The following is a 24,236-nucleotide window of genomic DNA, read 5'->3' as shown; positions in this document are numbered from 1 at the left end:
TTACGGCACCGAGTGTCAGTGTGCAAGAGAAAAAACAATGCATAGGTACTCTTCTTTCTAATTATTTCTTCGCGTAATCCACTGCAGCTCACGTATTGAGTTCTTATTTGAGGATAACATGCATCTCCCTGGTACCTGATGCACTATTCAATGGCAAGTTCATTAATATCTCAAAACAAACTGCAACTCGATTGAAGCAGATTAATATGAGCGTCGATACCGTTGCATTCGAAAAGTGATATTCATATGCTGTTAGCAGAATACACAAGAATAGATTGGATAAAGTCTCTGATCCAGGCCGGACCAACAAGGAGTTCTCCTTTTTCGTCAACTGGCTTAAAGTCGTCGTGAAGTACTAACTTGAAGGTTACCTAGGTATGTACCATGTCAACGTAGAAATAATTCCTATGCTTGGCCGAGTAACCAAGCTTACAGGATACATTGACAGAATCCGCTACCATTCCCCATGCATCATTCGACAGCGTTGACCTTATCACACAGTGCGAACTCCGGTTCTCGCGCGAACCATTCCCGAGGTTCGAGTGCTTGAAGCTTCCCCGGATGGGCCTCAGAAAGTTCCGGCCCTTATCCGTCAGGTGCGGAGATCATCTAACCAGAAATGGCTAGCCTGGCTCATCTCCATGAGCTCACCAGTCATTATCCCTTAGAGCAAGCTACGACGTGCTACCTTACTGACCGCTTCCCAACATCTCGACAATCTCCTAACAACTGGGGTCGTTGAGATATCCATTTTTCATTCATCTCCACTGCATTCACCTCGTTGATCGAGGTAAACATTCTAATTGTAGCCCCGTGCTGGGCTTCGTTTGAGTTCAATCTCCTCGGATCACTTAGCGGCTGGCTGCTATCATGACCAGAGGAATGCCACGAAGGTTAGTATGCTGGATATAATCCTTCGAGTCTCGAATAGTATAGTAACTGATGGATTTCCTTGTTGAAGTCAGCCTTTGCGGCTAGGAAAATGGGACGCATCGGATGACGTACCTGCGCTAGCCGATGGCGAGAAATCACCGTTAGTCAATAACGCAGACATGGGCATCAACGACGGAGAGCCATGGAGCCCAACTATAGTCTCACGTTCCAGAGTGCACAGGAGATGGTCTAAGCTCCTTTGGTTTACAAAGTGGGCAACAGTGATTGCCATCATTGGATACCTTTCGGTCAAGAACTCTGTGTTGTCGGGTATGGATATCATCTTCCTGCATCCGCCCTTTATCTGACAATGATGAATAGGAATAATACAGAACAGTGGTCTACAGGCCAATGCTCCGTCTGTATGCGATGCTGCAGAATGCGTGCACGCCGCATCCGAAATCCTATATAACCTCCATCCAAATTATAAGAACATTGATCCATGTGAGGATTTTGAGCAATATGTCTGTGGAGGATGGCAAGAGAGTCACGACATGCGTTCTGATCAGGGATCCCTATTTGCCGGGACCATAATGGCTGAAAATGCCCAGAGCCGTGTTCGCCACATCTTGGAATCATCCGAAGTCCCGGGAGACTCGAAATCTGCGAGCATCAAGTCTAGCGCCGATTCAGAGATTTTTGAAGAGCTGAAGACTGCATACAATGCTTGTATAGATGAATGTACTGTTGCGGAACGTGGAGTCAAGCCTTTGGAAGATGTCCTATCTCAAATTGAGAAAACCTATCCTACCGGGAAGTCTTCAAGCAGTGACCCAAGGGAGAACCTCACCGAGGTCATACAGTACCTGGTTGAGATCGGGGTCGAGGCACTCGTTTCTCCCTATGTTTCTGTAAGATAATTTGCGAAATAATTTGTGAGACTTATCTGACTTCTCTCATAGGCAGATGATCGCGATCCGGATTCCGTGGCGATCTTCGTTACACCTCCGCGAGAAATCGGGCTTCCCACCAGGGAGTACTACAATAATACCAAGACTGTGGAGGACTACAAATCAGTTGTAGAGAGGGTCCTTGCGGGATTTCACGCCTTGTTCTCCCCTGATGGGACACCTTCACCGCTGGATAGCAGCGTGCTCTCTCAGTTGAGTAACGATATTATCACGTTCGAGACTAAACTCGCCAATGCAACGCCCGATACTCAAACACAGGAAGATGTCACACAATATTACAATCCGCGTACCATCAAGCAGACACATTCACTACTGCCGGAAATCTCGTTTTCCGACATCATCTCTAGTCTCGCCCCCGAGGGTTTCCAAACCGACCGTCTGATTGTGGGATCGCCTTCCTATATGAAGGACCTCTCTGCTATCTTACAGGAAACACCAAGGGCGACGATCCAGTCTTTTCTCAAGTGGAAGGTTATCCAGGCCTTTTCGACCGATGTTGAGGATCCCATACTGCAGCCACTCCGGGAGTTTAATAATCGACTCCAAGGCAAGGACCCTCAAGCAAAGGAAGAGAGATGGCGCAAATGCGTCAGGGCGATGGATAATGGCCTACCCTGGATTCTAAGTCGTTTCTATGTCCTTGACGCTTTTCCGGAAGAATCGAAGAAGCTTGGTGACCAGATTGTATCGGACATAAAGGAACGATTTATATTCACTTTGGATCAGACTCAGTGGATGACGGCGGAAGTGAGGAAATTGGGTATTCAGAAGGTAGAAAATATCGTTCAGAAGATTGGCTACCCGACTCAGAGCCCCAACGTGTTGGATCCCGAAAACATAAAGGGTTATTACCAGGGACTTAAATTGTCTGATGGGAAGTTCTTCGAGAACCAGTTGAACATCGCAAAGTTCGACGTGCGAAAGCAGTGGTCGAAGTTGGGCAAGCCTACAGACCGCGGGGAATGGGGTATGAGTGTGCCGACCGTCAATGCCTACTACAATCCTCCTGGCAACGAGATCGTCTTCCCAGCCGGTATCATGCAGAAACCAGTGTTCTATGGCCCTTCTGCACCACTATATTTGTCTTATGGCGCCTTTGGAGCTGTAAGCGGACACGAGCTATCCCATGGTAAGTTTGGCTCCTCTTATGCCCAAAAGAGCCGTTAGGGAGAGAACCTTTAGCTGATTTCTCCAAGCTTTCGATTCCACGGGAAGACACTACGACCAGACAGGAAACTACACGGACTGGTGGGACAAGAAGACTGTTGAAGAGTTCGAGAAACGAGCGCAATGCTTTATTGACCAATACTCGAATTTCACTGTCCCAGGACCGGAACCAGACTCAGAGCCACTGCATGTTAACGGCCGACTTACACTAGGCGAGAACATCGCGGATGCTGGTGGCTTGACAGCGGCGTATCACGCATGGCAGAAGAGAGATTCTGCTTCGCCTGACCCGAAACTTCCAGGACTGGGTGACTTCACCAAGGAGCAACTGTTCTTTGTTTCGTACGCGAATTGGTGGTGCAGCAAGACAACAAGAGAAGCGGCTGTGCGTGCGATCTACAGCGATCCACACGCTCCTAAGCCAGCGAGAATCATTGTGAGTAACTATCTGGAGAGATTCTCTCATTACTGTACAGACTATCTGTGCGGCTATCATGACATGGACCAGCTGACACTAGAATACTCAGGGCACCATGGCCAATTCTCGGGAGTTCAAAGAGGCTTTTAGCTGTCCGAAGAAGGAGCCGGTCTGTAAGCTTTGGTGATTAGAACATGTCGAATACTCTTCCAGAACTATCGTTCTTTTAGTTCATTCTAGTCTGTATCTACATGAGCAAACCTTGATAATGGCAAAGCACCGGAACGATATTGATTCTCTCTTGCAGGTGCATACCTCACTCCGGTAGTAGCTGCTTCAGTTTGGCTCTTGCTATTTCAGGTAACGACCATGTCTGAATCTAAGGCGCAGAGAGGAAACTGAAGTAATATGCGCTGAACCAACCGCCCCATATTTCTTTTCACGTAGTATGTACTCCGTAGTTACTACCGAGATCCATCGCTCTTGTGGGCGTTCAAGATGGATACCATACTCTGAAGGGACAATTTTCTACTTCCGTCACCGATATTGCGCAAATAGATCAAGTGCTTCATATTTCCTTCGGTGGCGGCGACAGGTGGCTCAGTAGCTGCCTAGACTGCGTAGAAAATAGAACATGTCCATGCTTACCCCACAGTTATTTCTAGCACCTTTCTCTGCTGGCGCTAAAACATAGACCAAAAATAGAGTGACTATCTCATGTCTTCTCTTCATAGTAGTCTCCCTTCCCCTATATATGCTTTTGTCGTTGGATACGACTTGGTTCCAAGTGTCCATTCGCGGCAGAGGCACGCTCCTCATTTCGCTCGATGAGATGGAATGTGCGGGTTAATCCCGGGATATATATATATATATATATATATTTGCAAACAGGAGGGCGATGGCGCGTTATGCTTCTCTAATTGTTCTATATCATTTGTCATGTTCCGAGTCTACGGATAACTATACAGCACTTTGAGGCTTACTGGTACCAGAGCCGTGGGTAGTTCTATTATTCATAGAGAGGGTATCTGGATATTATTGCGCGGATATCACAGATGCGATATTACCTGGTTCGGGGAACGGGAAGGGATGAGATGAGGGGACCTCCTTACTTAGGAGACGAGAACAGGTCCCCGAGGGCGGGGATCAAGTAGATACAGTAATACATACTCAGTCGAGTGGATTAGTTACCATAGAGTTTGTTGTCAGATGTCCTTTTGACCGGTTAGTTATAGATAGTTCGAGTTTTGAGTTCTGGGTTCCGTCCCGAATACATGGCTCAACGTCTTCCCTTTTTTTTTCTCCACCAGACAATGGTATGGTCTCTACTCCGTATGACCGTGGAAATCATCGCGGATCTTTTTTTAAGGTTCAACGAGGGAGCTAAGATGTGTCGATCTCCAGATGTGACGTATTGTACGCTTCGACGGGTGGAAAAGTGAAACTCGGAGATGGATACTTGAGTTTTTCGTCTGTCGATATTAGACTATCCGCTTGTTTGACCTATCAGTCTCCTTGAGCTCTATGGTACGGAGTACATGCATACGGAGCGCTTCGCAGTGGTGTCAGCCTTAGCTTGTTTCGTACAGTTTGGCCATGTGCTCGCTGGCAGCGGATCAGATCCGATCTGGTCCGATTCTGTTAGTGCAATAAAATAACACGGTGGGTGGGTGTCTCTGACCGTGTTAAGCGAGATTATTGCGATCGCTGGGATTATCGACCACGGAGAATTATTATTATTGTACCTCGGGACACACGTATTGACAGTGCGAAGAGCCTCATATCAAGAATAATAACAGTACGTCATTCGCACATGACGCCACCTGTACCCATTACGCTAGTCAGTTACTGAGTAGAATCGTAGATAGATAGAGTATGACATATCAATTCCGCTCAGAAGGTGCCGTGTGATGGATATTTGAGAACATCCAGCGGCTAGCCTTTACATGGGTGAGAGTGCGAGAGAACAGAATCCAAGTTCTCTGGAGAGGCTTTTACTCGAGACCCCTTTTTTGGGCACCATTGACTTCATGCTGCAATAATAGTGGTTAATAATAATGACAGTCTGGACTCTGGACTCTGCTTGCGTGACCTTTGAAGGCGGTTACTCCGTAGTCCGTACTTATTATTCTTAGTCCCTCCATGGTTTCGGAGCCGGCCCACTCTTTGAACTTGGGAATAGATAGCTTTGATCTTACCTAGGTCCTAGGGTGGAAAGTGGGGGACGCTTTGTGAATAGTAAAAAAAAATAGGCCGGTCGTCTCAGTTGCACCAAACTTCTTTAGCAGATAGCCTGATCCCGAGCATCCGGGTACATTCTGCCTCTGCACACGCGGTCGGGACCGTCCTGGACCTCCCATGTCGGTCGGATGCTTCCTGCTGGACGTTCAGTCAATAATATCTTCTATCATAGCTTTGCAGTCAACCTCGTACTGTTGTTGTGGGGAGATTGAATTTCTCGAGAGTTGATTTCGAGATAAGAGTTATCAAACTTCCAATCCCGTCATCTGCGGATGAGGCTGTTGATTATTCCGTGATGGATTAGAAGACTATGATTGGTTGGACCAGCAGATTGGAGACGAAGAGTCTTGTTTATCAGGTTGCGGATAACTCTACTGTTATTTGTATGTAACAGCAGGTCCTAGTCGATCACACGGGTCTGAGTCTCGAGTTTCTTGGTGCAGTTAGTCTTAGACATAAGCGAAGCTTCAGAAAAGCAGCATCGCCGTTTAAGCAGACTGCCACAGGCCAAGACGAGCATCGCAATTCTCCCGGATGCCCCCGAGAGACAAGGATATTAATATTATTAACTGACACTGTTAACTAACTATGACCTCTTTAATGCTACCACCGACAATGACGACATGGTTCATTGTGAACGTCACCCAGAGAGCTCAAGCGCAAAGTACCATACACATAGATAGCGTACTCGGTAGATATGGTATGTACATACAACAGGCGTTGCTTCCGCCTCGCTTTGCTTGCTTGCTTGCTTGATGTAAGGTATATCTAGTGGATGGATCGTCCCCCTCGAGACAGCCCATCGATCTCTCTCGCCTGCTGGTATAGGAGGTCGCTAAGGCGCTTGGGGCCCGATGCAGCTCGCCTGTTCCGCGTGGCCCTAAGGACAGCCTAAGTCGAACTAAATCCAACTAAAGGCACACCTAAAGTCAACCGTCAGGCCATCACCGCCAACCAGCGCGTTCAGCTTCCTCGCGCGACGTGCCCGCGATCCTCGGACGAGTCTAGGACAGAAAACGGTTTCCGCCAGACTAACCAGCCTCGCCTGAGGGCCGATGGGTTCCCCAGCCCAGGAGGATCATCAATCACGCCCGGAGAATCGTGTGTGCTCGTCCTTCTTTGGCTATCCATCCATCATCGCCGCCCTTCCAATCCCCCCCTTTCGTACCTGTCACCTTATATCCTGTCCTGACGAGCTGGCGGGAGCTTGAGGGCGGTGTTACTACTCTACCTGGACAGGTCAACAATCCCGCACTCCTGCCACCCGCTTCTCTTGACAGCTTCTGGAGCTTCAGAGAGCATCGACACCGCAACAGGCCCCGGACAGGCATACCCTTCGATCAAAGCACACAAAAGAGAAGGTCCATTGATTCCCAACGCCCTTCATTGACTGCTGCTACACAGACGATGCAGACTGTTTGATGCTCACCGTTGCGGCGCAAGAAAGGCCATTTTCAATCATACTGCGCATGCTTAGTTTGGATATGTCGTGTCACACGAACGAACTGGCATTCAGTCCCGGCCACGCCCATATCCTTTGAGTCCGAATTCCCTTTAAGCCTCGGTTTTTGTGCCAAAGTCTCTTGGTCCGCGTCGATCCTTCACAGTAGCGGTCAACAGCGAGAACGCAATTTCGACAGAGAAATGGGGCCTCCCTCGTTCCTACATAATGATATCCCCTTGCGACCATCGAACCAAGGCGCTGGCGAGCCTCTTTCTCGATTTCAGGCCGGAACAGGCCTGGGGCGTGTATCGACGACAGTAGCAGGAAATGCTGCGTACGACGGGCAGTCGAGTCTTCGACGAGCCCATACGGTGGCCCAAGGGCCAAACACACCAAAGACAAATCTCGGACGTCGGGGAAAAGAACGTGCACAGTCACTCCTGCGTGTGAAGAATAGCGCTGAAATGCTATGGCAGCGCTCTACTAAACGATCGAATAATGTACCTGAGAGTGTGCCGGAAAGTTCTCCAACCGGCCGGGAAGGGAAACATTTCACAGTGGGAAATGTTGGCAACAATGGAAGACTGTACTTGAGGTATGGCGGTTTTATTCATGGAAGCTGGCTTCGAACCCGGCACGTATATAAGGCAAAGCTAACATGCGCGGGTGGTCTAGGCCGATCATTACGCCTGTCCAGAAAGGCGCACCGAATCCCTTTTCGCGTTCTCCCATCAACCCATCGGACAGCATGCTCACCGCGCAGGATGGGTTTCTTGATATTGAAAGAGATGCCAGACACAGTATGTGGTCGATCTCTCAACTGTCGGAGCTACATCCGGGGTTGGGAAATTTCGGACAGCCACCTCATGAGCAGGCACCGCTCGCGGGTGACAATCGCCACAAAAAATCGCATTCATGCTCTACTATAGAAGAACGCCGATCATCCTCGAACGAGCGTCCGGGTGAGCTCCGAATCGTGATCGACCGATCCGACGATCGACCCAGATCAAACGAGGAGAAGGGTGTGCCAACGTTGGAAATTCCAATTCCACATTATCGACTGGGCAGGCCACAGTTCAACTCTGAGGGCTCTGCCGCGCTACGAAGTTCTGCCTACACCAGGACCTCCGTATCAGATAACTTCAGAGAGTCTGCTGTACTTGAGGATGAGCCCTCATCCAATATCCCGCAACCTGTATCGGAAACCGGCGAGCGAAATGAACGGCATTCGTTTGGATACGGGCGTCCTCTTTCTTTCACCACGTCCATGTTCTCCGGCGCAGTGGCGTTGAGTAGAAACTCTGCTTCTCACCACTCAGTCTTCTACAAGCTGAAGGAGCCTATTGAGCCCTTCATCTTCGATGGTCTCGCCGTGACCATGGACGACCCGTCCGTGGTTCGATATCTTCCAGGAACCAAAGACATCAGCGCAGCGACACCAGCTCGAATTGTTGCACAGATCACGTCAGAGTCCTTCATGGACTATGAGCTCGTGTCTGATTTCTTTTTAACTTTTCGCTCCTACCTCTCGTCTAGCAACCTCCTTTCCCTTTTGCTGGCCCGCCTACAATGGGCCATCAATCGATTGCAGGATGACGGTCGAATAATTAGGATCCGAGCATTTGCTGCTTTAAGGCATTGGATCCTGAATTACTTCGCCGATGACTTCGTGCTTGATCGGGATCTTCGCGTGCAGTTCTGCGATAGGATCAACTCGATGTATGATGCCGTGAAAGATCGAGATGTCCGAAGTACCAGCGACTTGAAAATTCTCGTAGATTTAAAGCGATGCTGGAACGGCAGATGCTCTGTTTACTGGGATATGCCCGACTCAGCGCCGGACAACAACCTAGACAGTCCCGTGGTTCCAGGAGGCGTGGTGGGGAGTCGAGACATAAACAAGACCTCTCTCGATGATATTGAAGAGCTCTTTTTTGACTCTACGCTTCTACATGAGCTTCCTGAAGGGCACTACTGCCAATCTGTGCACCCAAAGACTACTACAAATCAATCCCAACCTACGCAAACTTCCCATAGCCGAAACGCCTCTGCGACAACAGCACGAGATACAGCGGTTTCTCCATCTGATGGAAATTCTGTTCAGGTGGTCTCCTGTTCATTTCCTTCCATCACCCCGAAACGTTCGTCTTCATCAGATGTGAGCAACGTGAGCATCCCACATCCCGTACCGGTACTCACTACAAACCTGCCTTCGAGTCCTGGTGACCATAAGTCTCCGATTGCGCCTCATCGTCGTCCTGTCCATGCTCATTTCCACAAGCGCAGCGGAAGTTTCTCTGACTCTGTGCGCGACGACAGAGCACCTCTACGAATGGGGAGCAACGATGCTCAGGGTCAATCGTTCATGACTCTGGCTCCGTACGCAAGCGGTTTGATCAGGGGAAACCTCTTCGGGCCTTCGGATCCTCGCATAGAAGGAGTGTCTCCTCCTTCACCGACTTTCTTTGCTCCCTCAACCGATGTTTCTCATGCCGTGTCTCATGACTCACCAGACGTTCCAAAGCCCACTGGATCTAGTCAGGGCGTACGGACAATCATTGGCTCAATCCGACGAGTGCTCAACAGCAGACAAGGCAGTCAATGGCCACTTACGCAAAGCAGAAGTTTGAGTCCAATGCCGCCTTTGCGCGGCCGGACGTCTACCTTGCCCATGAATGTCGCGTTTGGGTCTGAGCTATACAAGAATAGAAAGTCATCAGCCGTTGGGAAGTGTTCGTTGCGTGTCGATCTGCTATGTGATGATGTGCTGAAGCAGTACCGTGATGCTGTGGGTTACAGTGCGGAAAAGGACATCCAGGAAAGCGGAGCTACAGCTCCAGCACATGCTAACGACACGAAAGAGCCCGCTTTGCAGCCTGGTTCTCAGATGCTGCAAGCCGAAGGACATGACACAGACACCAGGCACAGTCTGGTGACCATGGGGAGCAAGTCGATCGTCATTGTGGATGACACGGGGGTCGATATCCCTGTGATGTCCGGGGCCGTCCCTCCGACTTCTGCAAGTACTCAGCAGGGTCAGGGGCAACATATGAGAAGTGGCCACTCCGATGCTACGTCAAAAACCATAAATTTGGATCGTGCATGGTATTCGTCCGGCCAAGCAGACGAGTATGCGGCGCCGCTCCAATATAGGGGCAGCGGCTCTGACGCTGCATCTAAGACTTCGAGGTACTCGGGAGGCTCTGAGTTGTTCGCACCTAGAAGCTCCCTTTCCTCGATTCGCAGACTGTCAGGCTGGAGAAAGAGTGGATCCATGTCGAATCGTCTACGCAAATATGCTTCTTATCAGAGTGTAGTGTCACGGTACCGTCATGAGGTCGACAATGATGTGGCTAGTTCAGCATCTGGCGAGACCGATGCTCAAGGTGACTATGAGAAACCTTATGCGCGTCTGCTTCGCAGGCGTCCAGGCGGAGACCTACGGAAAGTGCAAAACATCCATGATCTCGAATCACTGCCGCGTCCCCATTCTTTCCAGTCCGGGACCTCGCGTACAGAATCTCTCTCCGCATCCACCACTGGCACGCGCTCCCACACTTTTGGTAGCCAACAGACTTTTCCGCAAAGACAGAGATTTTCGCTCATCGAGACTCACTCCTCTCAGAATATGCGGCCGTCGTTCGAGGCCGTCGTGGCCGAGTTCTCTCATATCCCTGACGATGACGATGGAGGTGTCGAGTCAGCATTGCTTAAGTTGGAAGGGAAGTGGAATGACTCATCTACTGACACAGGTGGAAGCCCAATGCGCCCAGAGCGAGGAGAGGCACCCTCTTCCGAGTCAGAGTGGACGCACAATCAAACCCATAGCGGCCTTGCTAGCAACCAGGAAAGCTTTATTGAGCAGCGCCATACTCTCTCAGAGGGCAATAGTTCACATACAGTGCTAGATCAGCCCTCTGTTCATGGCCCATATTCCGAATCGGTTGCTGAATCTGAGGATTCCTATTGCTCTATTCCTCTTCTCGAGAGGGGTCTAAGCGATGAATCTATGAAGAAGCCTCCCTTGAGACCTGTGAAGCATGTCGTTACAGCCCACAAACAGTCCAGCTCGGATACACGCCAGGACACTCATGAACCTGAATCATCACATCCGTCAATAGATGTGGTTGAGGAGACTGAAAGTCTAAGGCGTATTCCTCGCGGCTCGACCATTCCCAGCTCTCCTGCTGCGGTCTATGTGAAGGAGGAAGATTGCCTCTCGGAATTGTCTTCTGAGATATCCGTCGATATCATTGATCCAGAAGAGGCAGTCGAGAAACCTCACCGTCTCCCTTCGACAGGATCACACGGCCAAACAATTTCAGCGCTTGAGATTCCTCCTCACCCTCTCGCTCATCCCCCGTCTCCTCCGATGACTATCCAGCAGCCTAACTCCAGGGTATCACTTCCAGAGATCTCCCACCCGCTGTCGTTCCAATCAAAACCGCTTACTCCCGACCCCTCCCCCACGCATAAAAATGCTGGCGGAGGCAATGACAGAGCAATTGACTTCAACCAGCTGTCTAGCAATGTTATTCTCAATTCCGAGAGAGGTGACGCGAAGATGAACCCAACAGACTTGATGGCAGCGGCGCATATTCCGTTCATTCTTGCATACGACTCTCAACTCATTGCTGAGCAGTTAACTATTGTGGAGCAAGCGGCCCTAAGTGAGATTGATTGGAAGGATCTTGTTGATATGCGATGGAGCGGTAACTCACCTGTGTCGCTGAGTTGGGTGCAGTTCCTTTCCGAACAAGACAAGAAAGGCATTGATCTTGTTGTTGGCCGATTCAATCTCATGGTGAAATGGGTGCTTTCAGAGATTATCCTCACACAGGATCTCCAAGAGCGAGTGCGGGTAATTACAAAATTTATCCACATCGCAGCCCATGCTAGGAGGATTTGCAACTATTCTACGATGCTCCAGATTACAATCGCTCTATCTTCCATAGATTGTACCCGGCTTCGACGAACATGGGAGCTAGTGGCTGCGCAGGATAAGGACCTTCTCCGGGAGATGGAGTCCCTGATACAGCCAGTTCGCAATTTCCATGAACTTCGAGTAGAGATGGAGACTGCGAACCTACAGGAAGGCTGTGTACCTTTTGTTGGTGAGTGCTACTCATATGCCATGCTTTTTATTTTTTCTATTCTAATCTGATTCGTAGGCCTCTACGTGCATGATCTCACGTACAATGCCCAGAAACCGGCGCAGATTGCGAGCACGCGCGACGGTGACCCGTTGGTCAACTTTGAGCGATATCGCACTGCTGCCAAGATCATCAAAAGCCTCCTTCGGCTTATTGATGCTAGCACAAAATATGCATTCGAGCCAGCCTGCGGCGTGATCGAGCGGTGTCTCTGGATTGCCGCTCTCCCTGACGACCAGATCCAGATGAGAAGCAGCAAACTGGATTGAAATTACGAATACCCATTCTGAATGAGCATAATCGACATGTAAATGGTTTCATGCATCTTGGGCGGCTATCTGTTTTCTTCCCTGCACGTATATAATAATACCTACACAGTGCATGTCTTTTTTCTGTATATGAGATTTACCCCGCGATGTACTCAATGTTTATCGAATGATACCAGAACTGGGCCTTGCTTTGACGGCTTTTGCTATCGAGTTGTTTTTCTGTACATTATATCCCGTGGTTTCGCTTTGGATATCCCTGTGCGTATGCTATTCTGTTGATTCAGATATAGTGCGGCATTTTGGTTGATCATAATAAAGAAGCACTTAGCGTGGAGTTCTGTTGTTTCCTCACCAAATTTGCGGTGAGTGGCGATCTGAGTATCTGACCCCTTTTTTTTGAGCGAGCTTAGCATGATAGAATGCTTGTGAATACAATATGTCAGGCGATACGCTCTCTGATGGTTCTCTCTTGTAGAAAAAGAGTCCGATGAGACTGCATAAACGATAGTTATACTGCAGTGTCGGAGAATCTTCACTGCGTGCGTCATTGGGCGACCCCGAAAGCTGCATTCTATGGCGGCGCTGATCTACGTAGTCCCCAGAGCACATCTTCCCCGACCGTCCATGGTGGATTGTCGCATGTTGAGCGACTTCCCCTGGAAAGAAAAAATTATCGCCAAATCTGCCTTGTGCAAAGGGCCTTCTCTCTATCCCGTCTCCGCTTTGTCTCATGGAGCAACATCCGGCGCGACGCTCTCGTCTCCGTCTTTGATGTCCCGCACCACCACCAGCCTCATTCGAACTTCACCATAGCCATGGACGTTGCGGACCCGCCTCACGGGAATTCGCCCGAATTTGAAGATGAGGATCATGCGCTCGATGCGTCTAATATCCGGAATTCAAGAACGCTTCCTGATGATCTACCGACCTCCCTCGATGACCGCCGCTCCGTGCCCGTCTTCCCATCGGAGACGGAGATGTACGATGGTTGGCAAGGTGGGCATTCCTCGTCCGCAGAGACTCAAAGAGTCCTGTCGCATCATAAGATGGATTGTCTGGCCATTTTCGATGACTGACTCGCAATGCTTTTGTTGTTACAGGTCAATCACAATTCCTCACGACACCCATTGCTGCCAAACCTCTTACCTTCAACCTCACCCTGGACGACCACTCACACGATGATGAACATGACGCGCGAGGTCAATATACGCGACGTTATGCTGAAGATGATGCCGCATCAACGACCACCGCGCGTATTGAGGATAGCGATGCCCGGTTGATGGAGATGCTGGCGGCTCAGGCAGCCCATCGGGAAGTGGAAACGATCGGGACGGATGAAGATGATATCGTGGCAGACGAGAAGCTTTCCGATGAGAAGAAAAGAGAAATCCTTCAGAAGAGTCTGAATATGGCTGCTAGCAATGGGGATGTGGAACGTGTGCGGAAAATCCTGGAAGGAAAGGCGAAGGACTATGTGGATGTTAATATGCCAGATGAGGAGGGGACAGTGCCGTTGATATATGCGAGTTGCTTTGTGAGTTCTTTCAGCCGTGTGGGCCGGGGTACATTGGCTTTTTGCTGTCGTGCTGACTGCGATGTAGGGTCATCTCGATGTCGTATCCGCGCTTCTGGACTCGGGCGCTTTTGTTGACAAGCAGGATCGCAACCAATGGAGCGCTCTCATGTGGGCAATGACGAACCGCCACAAGACTATTGCGAAGATTCTTCTCGACCATGGTGCATCGCCAGATATCAAGTCGTCCTCTGGAGGCACGGCTTTCGATTTCGCCCAACCGGGAACGGAAATTTCCGACTACTTACATGACAATGGCTACCACTTTGGATCTACGGCAATAGAAGATGACTTTTATGATTCTGGTTTCGGGCAGGGCCGATTCGAAGAGGAGATTGCCGAGAACGAAATGAAGCGGCGAATGATGATGGAGGAGAGCGCCATCAATCTCGAAGTCGATCTATCTAGTCTCGGTCTGGACGAGAAGTTTGAGGTACGTTGGCCACTGATTGAGGAAGATGTTTATCTGTAGGCGCCAAAACTGATATGTTTTATAACAATAGGCAGTCGACGACGATCTGGAGGATGACCAGCAGGAATTCGTCTGGGACAGATGTCTGAACGATCAGATGTTTGTCTTCCAGGAGAATGAGCTAGATAATATCCTAGATATCATCATCACGCATATGACACCTCAGCGCTCGCCATCTCAGAAGCCGGTGCCGGCTAACTTATTGTTTCTCAGCGCACGTTATGCTCATTACCACGCTAGCCCTGAGCTTCTAGCGAAACTGCTGACGTCTGCAACTGAGAGAATTAACGATGTCGTTGAGCGGCATCAGTGGGATATGACGATTCTCGCGTTCTGGATATCCAATGCGACATTATTGCTTCATTATCTGAAGAAAGACATGGGCCTGGTAGAGTCTACGGTGCAGTTCCAGTTGCATCTCGCGGAGCTCATCAACGAGATATTCATTCTGATCATCCGGGACGCTGAGCGGCGGATGAATAAAGTCTTGGACCAAGCGATGCTGGACCATGAGACGATACCTGGGTTTGAAGATGTCCATTTCCAGAATGAGTGGAAACTCTTCCGCTCAAAGTCCAAAGCAAAACCGCCTGAGCCAGCCGAGAAGCGTTTCCGGCCTCCGTCTCCGAAACGACGGGCTCAGATATCGCCTCGCAACGTCACGTCGTTGCTCTCATCGACCCTGTTCGTCCTCGACCTCTACGATGTCCACTCTGTTATCACCACTCAGATATTGTCACAGCTCCTGTATTGGCTGGGAGCAGAACTCTTCAACCGCATAATGACGACGAAAAAGTATCTCGCGCGAACAAAGGCTATGCAGATTCGAATGAACGTGTCCGCGTTGGAGGACTGGGCCAGGACAAATAATCGGCAGCCGGAGCATTACGAGAATGGGTCCACGACCTGCACTGGAGAGAGTACCATCGAGGCAGCTCGAAGGCATTTGGCACCTGTTATCCAGCTACTGCAGTGGCTACAATGTTTCTCCTCTCTGGGGGACGATTTCGAGTCTCTCGTCACTACCTTGCTCCAGCTCCAGCAGCTGACGCCGGCTCAACTCATCCATGCTGTGAAGTGTTATCGACCGGAGGTCGGAGAGAAGGGCCTCACGAAGTCGGCCATGAAGTTCCTCATTGATCTACAGAATGACCCAGAGCTTCTCTTTCGAGAACACCAGAAACTGCAAGAAGCGAAACCCGCCTCGAAGTCGGAAACGGACCAGAGTGATATCCCTCCAGTGACACCGGTAAATGAACAACCGTCTATCCCACTTAACCCCAGCATCCTCATGACTCCCGCCGGTAAGGACACCGTTGGTAGTCCTGGAGTCACATCCCCAGCGGCCTCCTCCATCAATGCCTCTCCCCGACCAGGTTCCACCAGATTCGAAACTGAGCGCAACCTACTCCTCTTGGACCCTTCATTAACCCTTCCTTTCTCTCTACCCACCAGCACGGATATGCTGATCACCTACGGCGCCGGATGGGGAGGTACCAACCGCGAGCGCGCCCGCAAATATATCCCGACCGTACCACCAGAGGTGCTGAATAGGTTTGATCGCTGAACCGTCTTGGAAGAAGGAGGCGAGAGAAAGGACAAAGGTAGCCTTAATTATACTTCTTTTTCTTTTTCGCCTTCGACTGAACGGCCGTTGCATCATAGTCTTTTCATACACATATTCATTCTATATACCATGAAGCAGTAAAGTGCACGGGGAATAGGATTAGGAGGTATTGTCTTCGGGCTGACCGCTCTAGCGAGACTAGTGCTGGTAACTATACTTATTCAATAAATAAAAAGAAAGATTCATCATCTTGATTTGATAACGGTATTATATTTGTTTAGAAGTCGTCTCTGACGAAGACATGTGAATCATGCGCGGTGGAGCTGCTTTCTAGATTTCAGACTTCGTAAATTCGAGCATACGCCCGTTGGTTTCATTCCCGTAGAACACCTACATCATGTCACAGGATAACAGATGGCAGCCGTTTAACCACGAAGCGTATGGGGTATCGGGGACGAGAGACTGCACACATTACGAGGTGAGCGTCGTATGAAGAATCGAGGTAGCTATATAGAGACTATAACGAATGTAATAATATATCAACGCATCTAGTCTGCTCACGGCCCAATTTTCCTTGACAGCACATCGATATGACTTCACCTCCTTCCTCTGTTGCCACATACGTGAATGGAGAATGCTGGGTTCAGAGGAGTTCTGTTGATTGTTGCTAGTCCCCCAAACTCGCTCTGTCCGGGGAACTAACTAGAGTCTATCAGGCCGCGGTTTGTTAACACTTGTATGGTTGGCTTGGAGATGCTGGAAGTCTCGAGAAGTGGCGCGCGCGGCCTATCAATATTCCCGCCTTGTCTGGCCTTCTATATAACTATAACCGGGTGACTTGATTAATCAGAGCGAGCATGGGTCGAGTATTAGATTTATTTGATTTGGACACAAGAAGACTCTCTATACAGGTGATGGAGTGGTTGGGGAAGAAGTGAACATAATTGTAACCTTGTATCTATCTATAGATAGTTTGCACTTCTTTCCAAAAGTGACTTATTCTGGGTATATTAAATCTGGATTGTCTATCTGGAGCCGTATCGCATATATGCTGGGGGCGTGCTTAAGCCACACAACAGGCTCTTACAAATATAACTGACGTGCAATAAATGGGGTATGGGAATCGATGCAAGGTTATACGCAATATCGAAAACAAAACAGCAAATCTAGTCCTGCAATTGGAGGATCTCTGCAATAATATATAGTCCGTCAGTCCTAGCACAGCAGAATAGAGTCACAGGTCAGTCCTTACCGGTCAAAAACTCCTCAAAGCTCACAGTGATGTAGCCGTCTCGGTCGTCATCGTAACGTTTGAAAACTTCAGTCATGCGCCTCAAACTCATACAGCTCTGTATGAAGAGGTCGAAGCTCAGACCAGGCTTGCCTGGTAGCAGCCCTGGTCCGTTTCTCCTTCGTCCTTTGCTTTCGAACGTAGAGAATAATACGCCCACAAATGATTCACTGAGACGATACCCGAATGCGACCAGTGCCTTCTCGAATTCCCCTAGGCTGATGCGTCCACTACGGTCTTCATCGAACCGGTCAAAAATGTCTCTCCAAGCGGCAAGATATCGCCAGAGCGATACAAACTCGTCGAATCTGATCGTGCCGTTGCCATCTTTATCGAACATTCTGACCATCATCTTCACCGTGTTTGGATCGAACGCCGTGTAGTCTCCATTGACCAGGGCAGAACCCAGCTCTGCCTCGGTGAGAGCTCCCGAATGAGACACGTTCGCTGCGCGGAATAGAGGATACAACTGCTTAGGATCCTCGTTTGGCGTCGTTAGAGGAGGATTGGGCGAGTGAGGAGGACGCGAAACATGAGGCGGCCTATTCTGCGCAGGCCTAGGAGGTGGGGGACCGTAACCATAGTTCTGTGGTGGTGGAGAGTGAATGCCATAGTTATAGTGTCCTGTTGCAGCGCCCGGTGACGGTTTTCTGGGATAATGATGCTGTGTCGCTTGCGGGGGAGGATGAGGGCCTTGAGAAGGGATCGCGGGAGAGACGCGTTGCGGTGGGTGGCCAGGCGGTGCGCTATGTGAGGATGCTCGAGGTCTATGTTGATGAGACGCCTGCATGGCGCCTATCATCTGTGCCACCTATATAGGACGGTGTGTCGTCAGTCGTGAGTCCGTCGACTGCTGCCAATAGGCGCGGAGAACAAGACGAGTGGAAGATGAAATGCAGTTGCCTACTTGTTCTGGTTCCGCATGCCTATCCAGAATTATGCTGTCAGCTTGCTATTCCATTAAAATATCTGTCAAATCCTGGAAAAGAGCTTGAGACTTACGCTGGGAGCGCATCCGGGTTGTAGGAGCTGTTGTACGCCATCTCGCGAACTACCAGCGTGTATGTTCGCGGGGTCGTCTCTGAACTTCAGCGCAGTGCGGTAGATGGTGTTATTGTTCTATTTATGACATGTACAAGAGAACAGAAAAGGGAATTCTGCGTCAGTGCTTTATGGTGTCGATGCTGATCTTTGCGCTTGCAAGTTCGCTCGTCGTCGGGGTGCCCGTCCGTTACAGCTCGTTCGCAAGCTTGGCGTTTGTTGGTGGGGCTAGATGCCCAAAACCCATACTAGGAAAAAAGGAGAACTAGTAAACGATCAGTATTGAATGCTATTCACATATTCACCATTGTCTCTTCGGTTATACGTTCTGATTCGGACGTGGAATCCTTTGCGATTTTTTGCTTGGAAAGAAAGGAAGACCCCGCGCAGCAAAGTCCCTCCGCGCGTTTGCAAAGACGCAGCCTTACGACGACTGGCCGTAAGTTGTGGAGCTGCACAGCTCCATAAGAAATCCGATTCGATAGTGGCAAATGCTTCTCCAAAGTCCGCGATTGTGTATAATTATAGATCGGACTGCGCCCGAGGAGCTCTAGTAGTTATCGAAAGTTGCTTTATCCTGACTCATTGATACTTCTCCACTCTCAGCTGGCTCTTCTTCACATAGATCAGGGCAACAGTCTGCGCATCAATTGCTGTGATTAGAGCAGGCATCAATGGCAACCTCGGCGATTCATCATGACCTGCTGGCAGTATCCGACATGCCTCCATTTCACGGGAATTGATGACAAGCATAGATAGAGAATCTGGTAATACCTCCTCAGTCCTGGAGCTTGCTAGCCTGAGATGCTCCCTGCGATCTGTTCTACCTCGGCAGCCTGGGGCTTGAGAACTTCGATAATCTCCTTCCAAGCCTTTTCCTTCAACATTTCTCCCTCTGTACCGGTCGTGAGCGTCCTAGATTCGCTGGACCCCCGTTAGCTAGCTGTGTTAGCAATTGATTCAATGGCCACTCACTCAAGATATCCATCACTCCTCCAGCATTTCCCATGAGATTCCACACCTTGGTAGGTAGCGCTCACGAGCGACCGACTGCCTTCCTCTGGAGTGCGAGCAAAGAGCTTGTAGAGCAGCCATGTTGCCCATCTCTCGTAGAACCTGTTGAACTGCCGACCCAGGCTGGACCCGCAGAATCCTGGGCTGACAGAGTTCACAATAACCTGGAGAGTACCATCGTCGTTCCTCGTCAGTCGCGCAATGTTCTTGATGGCATATTCTAGGAGAAGCTTTGAGATTCCATATTGCTTGCCACCGCTGAATCTCTTTGGGTCGTTGAGATGCTCGAGGAGTCTCCCATCGGTCCTTAGACTCTCAGCCTTGACACGCGTGAACTGGTAACTAGACGTGATCGTCAAATGTGCAGGTTCCGAATCGGAAGTGCTCTCTCGCAGTTTCGGAAGAAGCAGCAGCGCTAGCAGCGCAGTCGATAAGGCGTTGACTTGCAGAGTCTCCTCCCATCCATCGCTCGAGACATTGTAAGCACGATGAAATAGGCCAGCATTAAGTACTGCGATATCTAATCGAGGGAGCTCCTTACGCGCTCGTTCGGCAAACTCGACGACACTTTGGAAGCTGTTCATGTCGAGGAGCCATGCTTGTACTGCGCCAGGACGATTTGTCCGTTTCTCCAGCTCAGCCTTGGCTTGATTGCATCGGTCAATATTCCGACCACCTATGATCAAGGTGGAGACACCCAGGTTGAGAAACTTGATCGCTGCTTCGAAACCCAGCCCTGACGTCGCACCCGTCAAGAGGATGGTCTTACCCGCAAACGAGACTGATGTCGGTTCTGCGGGCGGATTGAGGCGAGACTTGACAAGATTGATGAGTGCAGACATAGCTAAGAAATTGGGATATCATGAAGCAGTTCAGCAGTGTAGATAACCAGCAGTACAAGTAGTAGGTAACGGGCGCCTTCTGTGATGAGAAAGAACAGTGTAAACTGAGCAGAGAGAAGATAGAAGGAGAGCTATCTACAAAACTCCCTATATATTGAGAGATAATAGAAGAGTCAGGCAACTAGAGTATGGACATTGCACAATTGATGAAACAATGCAGGTTGATCTAGAATACTTCTGCAACAAGTGCCGGACATTTGACGTAGGATGATCCTTGTGCTCCACTCGTTGTGGCACTTCCCGTCGCGGCTTTGCGTGGGTCGGGCCGCCTCTTGCTCGACAGTTAATAACAATCGATTGCTGTTCACTGAAAGAGTTAATGACCTCAGATGGCGGAATTGTCTAGTTGAAAGATGAATACTCTGCAGTCATCATAAATAACTAAGCCTGATTACAATAAAGCTAAGACAGCCAATTTGCGATCGTCCTTGCGATTATATATATATGTAAGACGTCAGACCAATTGGACACATACAAATCTGCTAATGCAAGAAGGAATTCTATCCAGTTCCTTTCATAGACGCTATTCACCTATCTATCGTCTGCAGCATGCTACATTGAATACCTTTATTTTGAGACTTCTCCCCTACATCTTATGTCTATCAAAAATTAAACAATCCTACGTATTTATCCTGTCCCAATCTCAGTACTTATCGGTATGCGATCACACGATCTCACAGTATAAACTTAGAAGAACCTGGCTCCTTACATCTGCATATACCTACTCTGCTGGTCTGAGGATTGGGTTCACCTAAGAAATCCATCAACGACCCATGAAATGCCATGACTATGGATAGTCGTTTCCACGTTCTGTCGAATCTAATTGCTAGATTGATTGATTTACTTGCTTAACTCTGGTTCTCAGGTCGATTTGAACCCATATATATCTCTACAGCATACAAAGAATCTAGCGATATAGTAGGTTCTGTCCTGTAAGTAGGATACCGAGAAACCTACTACAAACGGATGATTGACAGGTCACTTGGACGTACGCTTTGTGCGCCAACACAGTTCCTTGAGCCTATTTGCAATTCGTTTCGAGGCTAGTAGTCAAGTCGATGAATACTCGATCAAGAACTACAAGCCAAACCAGAAAGGCACCTGGACTCCGGAGCAGAGTGGATTGTCGGTACAACGGCATCACACTATCGTCGATCAGCCTGATCTAGATGCTAGCATTTTGGGTCCATGCGTGCTTGCGAGATTTTCATATTCTGATCAAATATATACTCCCATGGCTCCTGATAAGGCAACCAGAGAAGCAAATTAGGTAGATACTGTTATGCCTTTCTTGGAAATAGCCCAAGGTCATCTATTGGAAGGTTCCGGGGAAGTTTGTCAACTACGCCAGAATGAGGGTCCTGCCTTCCTCATCGTCGCCTAACATTGCTATGATGTTATTTGCGAAAGGTCTTATCATTTGCGGTGCTCTATATCATTCATGTTTCCTTTCCTTTTCTATCGTTAGGTTCTCATAATTCATACATCGAGTCACTCTTATTATATACATTTTCTCTTCTATAAGCCAAGGTCATCAACAAGATTTACATAATTTATCTCTCTAGCAGCGATATAGACAAAAATGGCAACCACAACCTTGCGGAATAACTCGAACGAAAATGGCTCGTCAGCATGTTCTCCCTCCTTCCCTGAACTCGCAAAGATGGACGGATGGGATTTGACGCACAGAATGGAGCAAACAACTACCGAGGATCTTTGGGCAAGATTTCCACATGTGAGCCAAGATCATGCTTCTTTTCCTCTTCTTTCCTTAGCTTCAAGCTGACATCTCACCAGGAAGATGATTTGTTGACTTGGTCCACGGTGCCTAGAACCAAATTCCTACAAATAAAGAAGCGTTTGCATGCGATTCGCGGACTGTATCCGTGAGTACATTCTCGAACAGGAACTGTATTATTGCATAACTCTAACACACGTCTACAGGAAGGTCAAAAAGTTACTTCACAGAATGCCGGATCCGAACTATGCCAAGGTCGCGTTCTCTGTTGCAAGGTTACAGGAACATGTCAGAGATGTGGAGACGGCAAATAGAAACATGGCAGTGCATGTTGATGAGCTAGAGATAACTCTTTGTGATGAACGCCGTCGGTTTCAACAGGAGCTCGAGTCTCAGCGGAAGACTTTCCAGGAGAGGGAGCAGTGTTTGATCGACCAGCTCCTTTTTGATTGTGAGATTTGTCCCAGTGAAGACTCATGATTCGCATCACGATGGGCTGCGGTTGGTAATTAAATCTGTTTCTTCCCATGTATGCAGCAGGCTTCTTTCATGGATGGCATTCGAAGTACCTATCATGGTAGGTCGATGGGGTGAGGTCTTATACCGATGTATTTATGTGTTTTCGCAACGATTTTCGGAGTTGAGCATATACTTTTTGATGCATGTCCAGTATGAACAGTTCCATTGGGATCTATAGAATTGTCTAGACATACTTATATATTGCCAGGGATAATATAATAGGATAGACAAGACAAGAACATTGGACCAAGTCTAGACCACCAAACGGAAAATAGCTCACCATTCCCGATCCTGAGAATGCTATAAAAAAGACCAAAACATCGTCCTCATAGGAGTTCGTGTAGCTACAGCCACACACACACAGTAGCTCGCTCCTCTTCTACCTCTCACAAGATTCGTCACAGAATGCTTTTAGACAATCATATTAGCGAATGACTGTTCCAGTAGTTCGTCCTCATTGACTGCGGCTAGTTTCCGAGAAAGGCTCCATGTCTTCTCTGATTTGTGGGAGACATGTTCGACGCTTGCCTGCTCGTGTACCCCGCAGATGAACTGCTCTCAGACCCTGATGAGGAAGCTTTGGCAGATTTCTATCGTAGCTGGATATATACTCTTTCGTGGATCGTACTAGGTTATTCGATATGTCGTGCTGATATAGAAGTCGATGGTGCTTGATTCTTCAATAATAATGTCCAGTGACAGTACTATATGTACATTCTTTATACTTTATTCTCCATTTCCGTATATACGCAATGGTTTAGTTGGGCTGTGAAGGACGGAGGGAACGCGGTAGAGACGACACTGATAAAGCTAGCTTAACTATACCGTACAACAAGCTATTGAGGCCTCTGACCGTTCTTTTCGGGTTCAACGTGAGAGAAGATTTAACGCAGCAAAGAGATATTGCCGACTATGACTATTGGAAGTTGATCTGGCAAGATTAGCCCAGGCCTTTTGTTTTGTCGGTGTCGTATCAGGTTGGTCGGTCCTCTATGTTCAACCTAGTATCTTCAAGACCCTTGTTTGGGTCGGATACGATGAGGAGGCTCTGTACGATTGTCTGCTCATAGGTTTACTCCGTACTCCCTACCTATATCTGTTGGGAAGGAGTTCCCTAGCACCAGCGCTATGATAGGTATGTGGAGACATCCAATCGTTTGCCATGATCCATGATCTGACCATTCGGGGATCTGGAGATAGAACAGCTAAGCCTGAGTAATAATGGTACTGTGCCGATCGACTTCCCTATCTACCTTAGTCTTTAGATGCATCCTGCATTAAGTCGCTCTGACTACGGAGTAAGTATTCAGACGGAGATCAGTTCTCGTTGTATCCGGTCCAATCAAACTGCTTGTTTCTGACCAGACAAGTACCGATGCCAACCGAGCCTGAAACATTTGAAAGTAAGAAAGTCGAGGGGATCGGATCACGAACTATTACTCTTCAACCAGCGCTATTTCCTTACTGATGGAGCAGTTCTTTGGAGTGAAAAATGGCTCTCTGGTCGGCAAGATCGATGCCCGCGTCCTCGCGGAGAAACAAACAGTGCAAACACATTTACTTAGTGGGCGATATGCGAGCAC

The 24,236-nt window shown here is 48.8% G+C and overlaps 5 protein-coding genes across 5 annotated transcripts; 3 read left to right on the top strand and 2 right to left on the bottom strand.

Moving 5' to 3' along the window:
* The first annotated feature begins 679 nt into the window (after positions 1-679).
* C8Q69DRAFT_14854 (endothelin-converting enzyme) lies at positions 680-3,823 on the top strand. Its single transcript, XM_028625510.1, has 6 exons — positions 680-893; positions 962-1,203; positions 1,255-1,784; positions 1,836-2,973; positions 3,041-3,447; positions 3,539-3,823. Exons 1-6 carry the CDS (start codon positions 871-873, stop codon positions 3,614-3,616), a joined length of 2,418 nt encoding a protein of 805 aa, XP_028488858.1. The 5' UTR covers positions 680-870; the 3' UTR covers positions 3,617-3,823.
* A 3,335-nt stretch (positions 3,824-7,158) lies between these two features.
* C8Q69DRAFT_14942 (low temperature essential 1, lte1) lies at positions 7,159-12,428 on the top strand. The gene is made up of 2 exons (XM_028625523.1): positions 7,159-7,709; positions 7,790-12,428. Exons 1-2 carry the CDS (start codon positions 7,315-7,317, stop codon positions 12,276-12,278), a joined length of 4,884 nt encoding a protein of 1,627 aa, XP_028488857.1. The 5' UTR covers positions 7,159-7,314; the 3' UTR covers positions 12,279-12,428.
* Positions 12,429-13,131: 703 nt separating this feature from the next.
* On the top strand, positions 13,132-16,445 carry C8Q69DRAFT_450229 (DIL and ankyrin domain protein). The gene is made up of 5 exons (XM_028629423.1): positions 13,132-13,532; positions 13,637-14,070; positions 14,138-14,542; positions 14,613-16,185; positions 16,247-16,445. The coding sequence occupies exons 1-4, from the start codon at positions 13,352-13,354 to the stop codon at positions 16,146-16,148; spliced, it is 2,556 nt and encodes an 851-aa protein (XP_028488856.1). The 5' UTR covers positions 13,132-13,351; the 3' UTR covers positions 16,149-16,185; positions 16,247-16,445.
* Positions 16,446-17,011: 566 nt separating this feature from the next.
* Positions 17,012-18,624, bottom strand: C8Q69DRAFT_14827 (calcium binding modulator protein). Its single transcript, XM_028625505.1, has 3 exons — positions 18,442-18,624; positions 18,347-18,365; positions 17,012-18,250 (listed from the first exon to the last, which is right to left on the bottom strand). The coding sequence occupies exons 1-3, from the start codon at positions 18,480-18,482 to the stop codon at positions 17,390-17,392; spliced, it is 921 nt and encodes a 306-aa protein (XP_028488855.1). The 5' UTR covers positions 18,483-18,624; the 3' UTR covers positions 17,012-17,389.
* A 547-nt stretch (positions 18,625-19,171) lies between these two features.
* Positions 19,172-20,585, bottom strand: C8Q69DRAFT_14804 (hypothetical protein). Its single transcript, XM_028625501.1, has 2 exons — positions 19,456-20,585; positions 19,172-19,404 (listed from the first exon to the last, which is right to left on the bottom strand). Exons 1-2 carry the CDS (start codon positions 20,334-20,336, stop codon positions 19,275-19,277), a joined length of 1,011 nt encoding a protein of 336 aa, XP_028488854.1. The 5' UTR covers positions 20,337-20,585; the 3' UTR covers positions 19,172-19,274.
* Between the last annotated feature and the right edge of the window lie 3,651 nt (positions 20,586-24,236).

The sequence above is a fragment of the Paecilomyces variotii genome (assembly GCF_004022145.1).
Source record: "Paecilomyces variotii strain CBS 101075 chromosome Unknown C8Q69scaffold_1, whole genome shotgun sequence".
Classification (NCBI taxonomy): Eukaryota; Fungi; Ascomycota; class Eurotiomycetes; order Eurotiales; family Thermoascaceae; genus Paecilomyces; species Paecilomyces variotii.
Note: the sequence above shows the minus strand (reverse complement) of the source record. Positions and strands in the feature narration are given on the sequence as shown.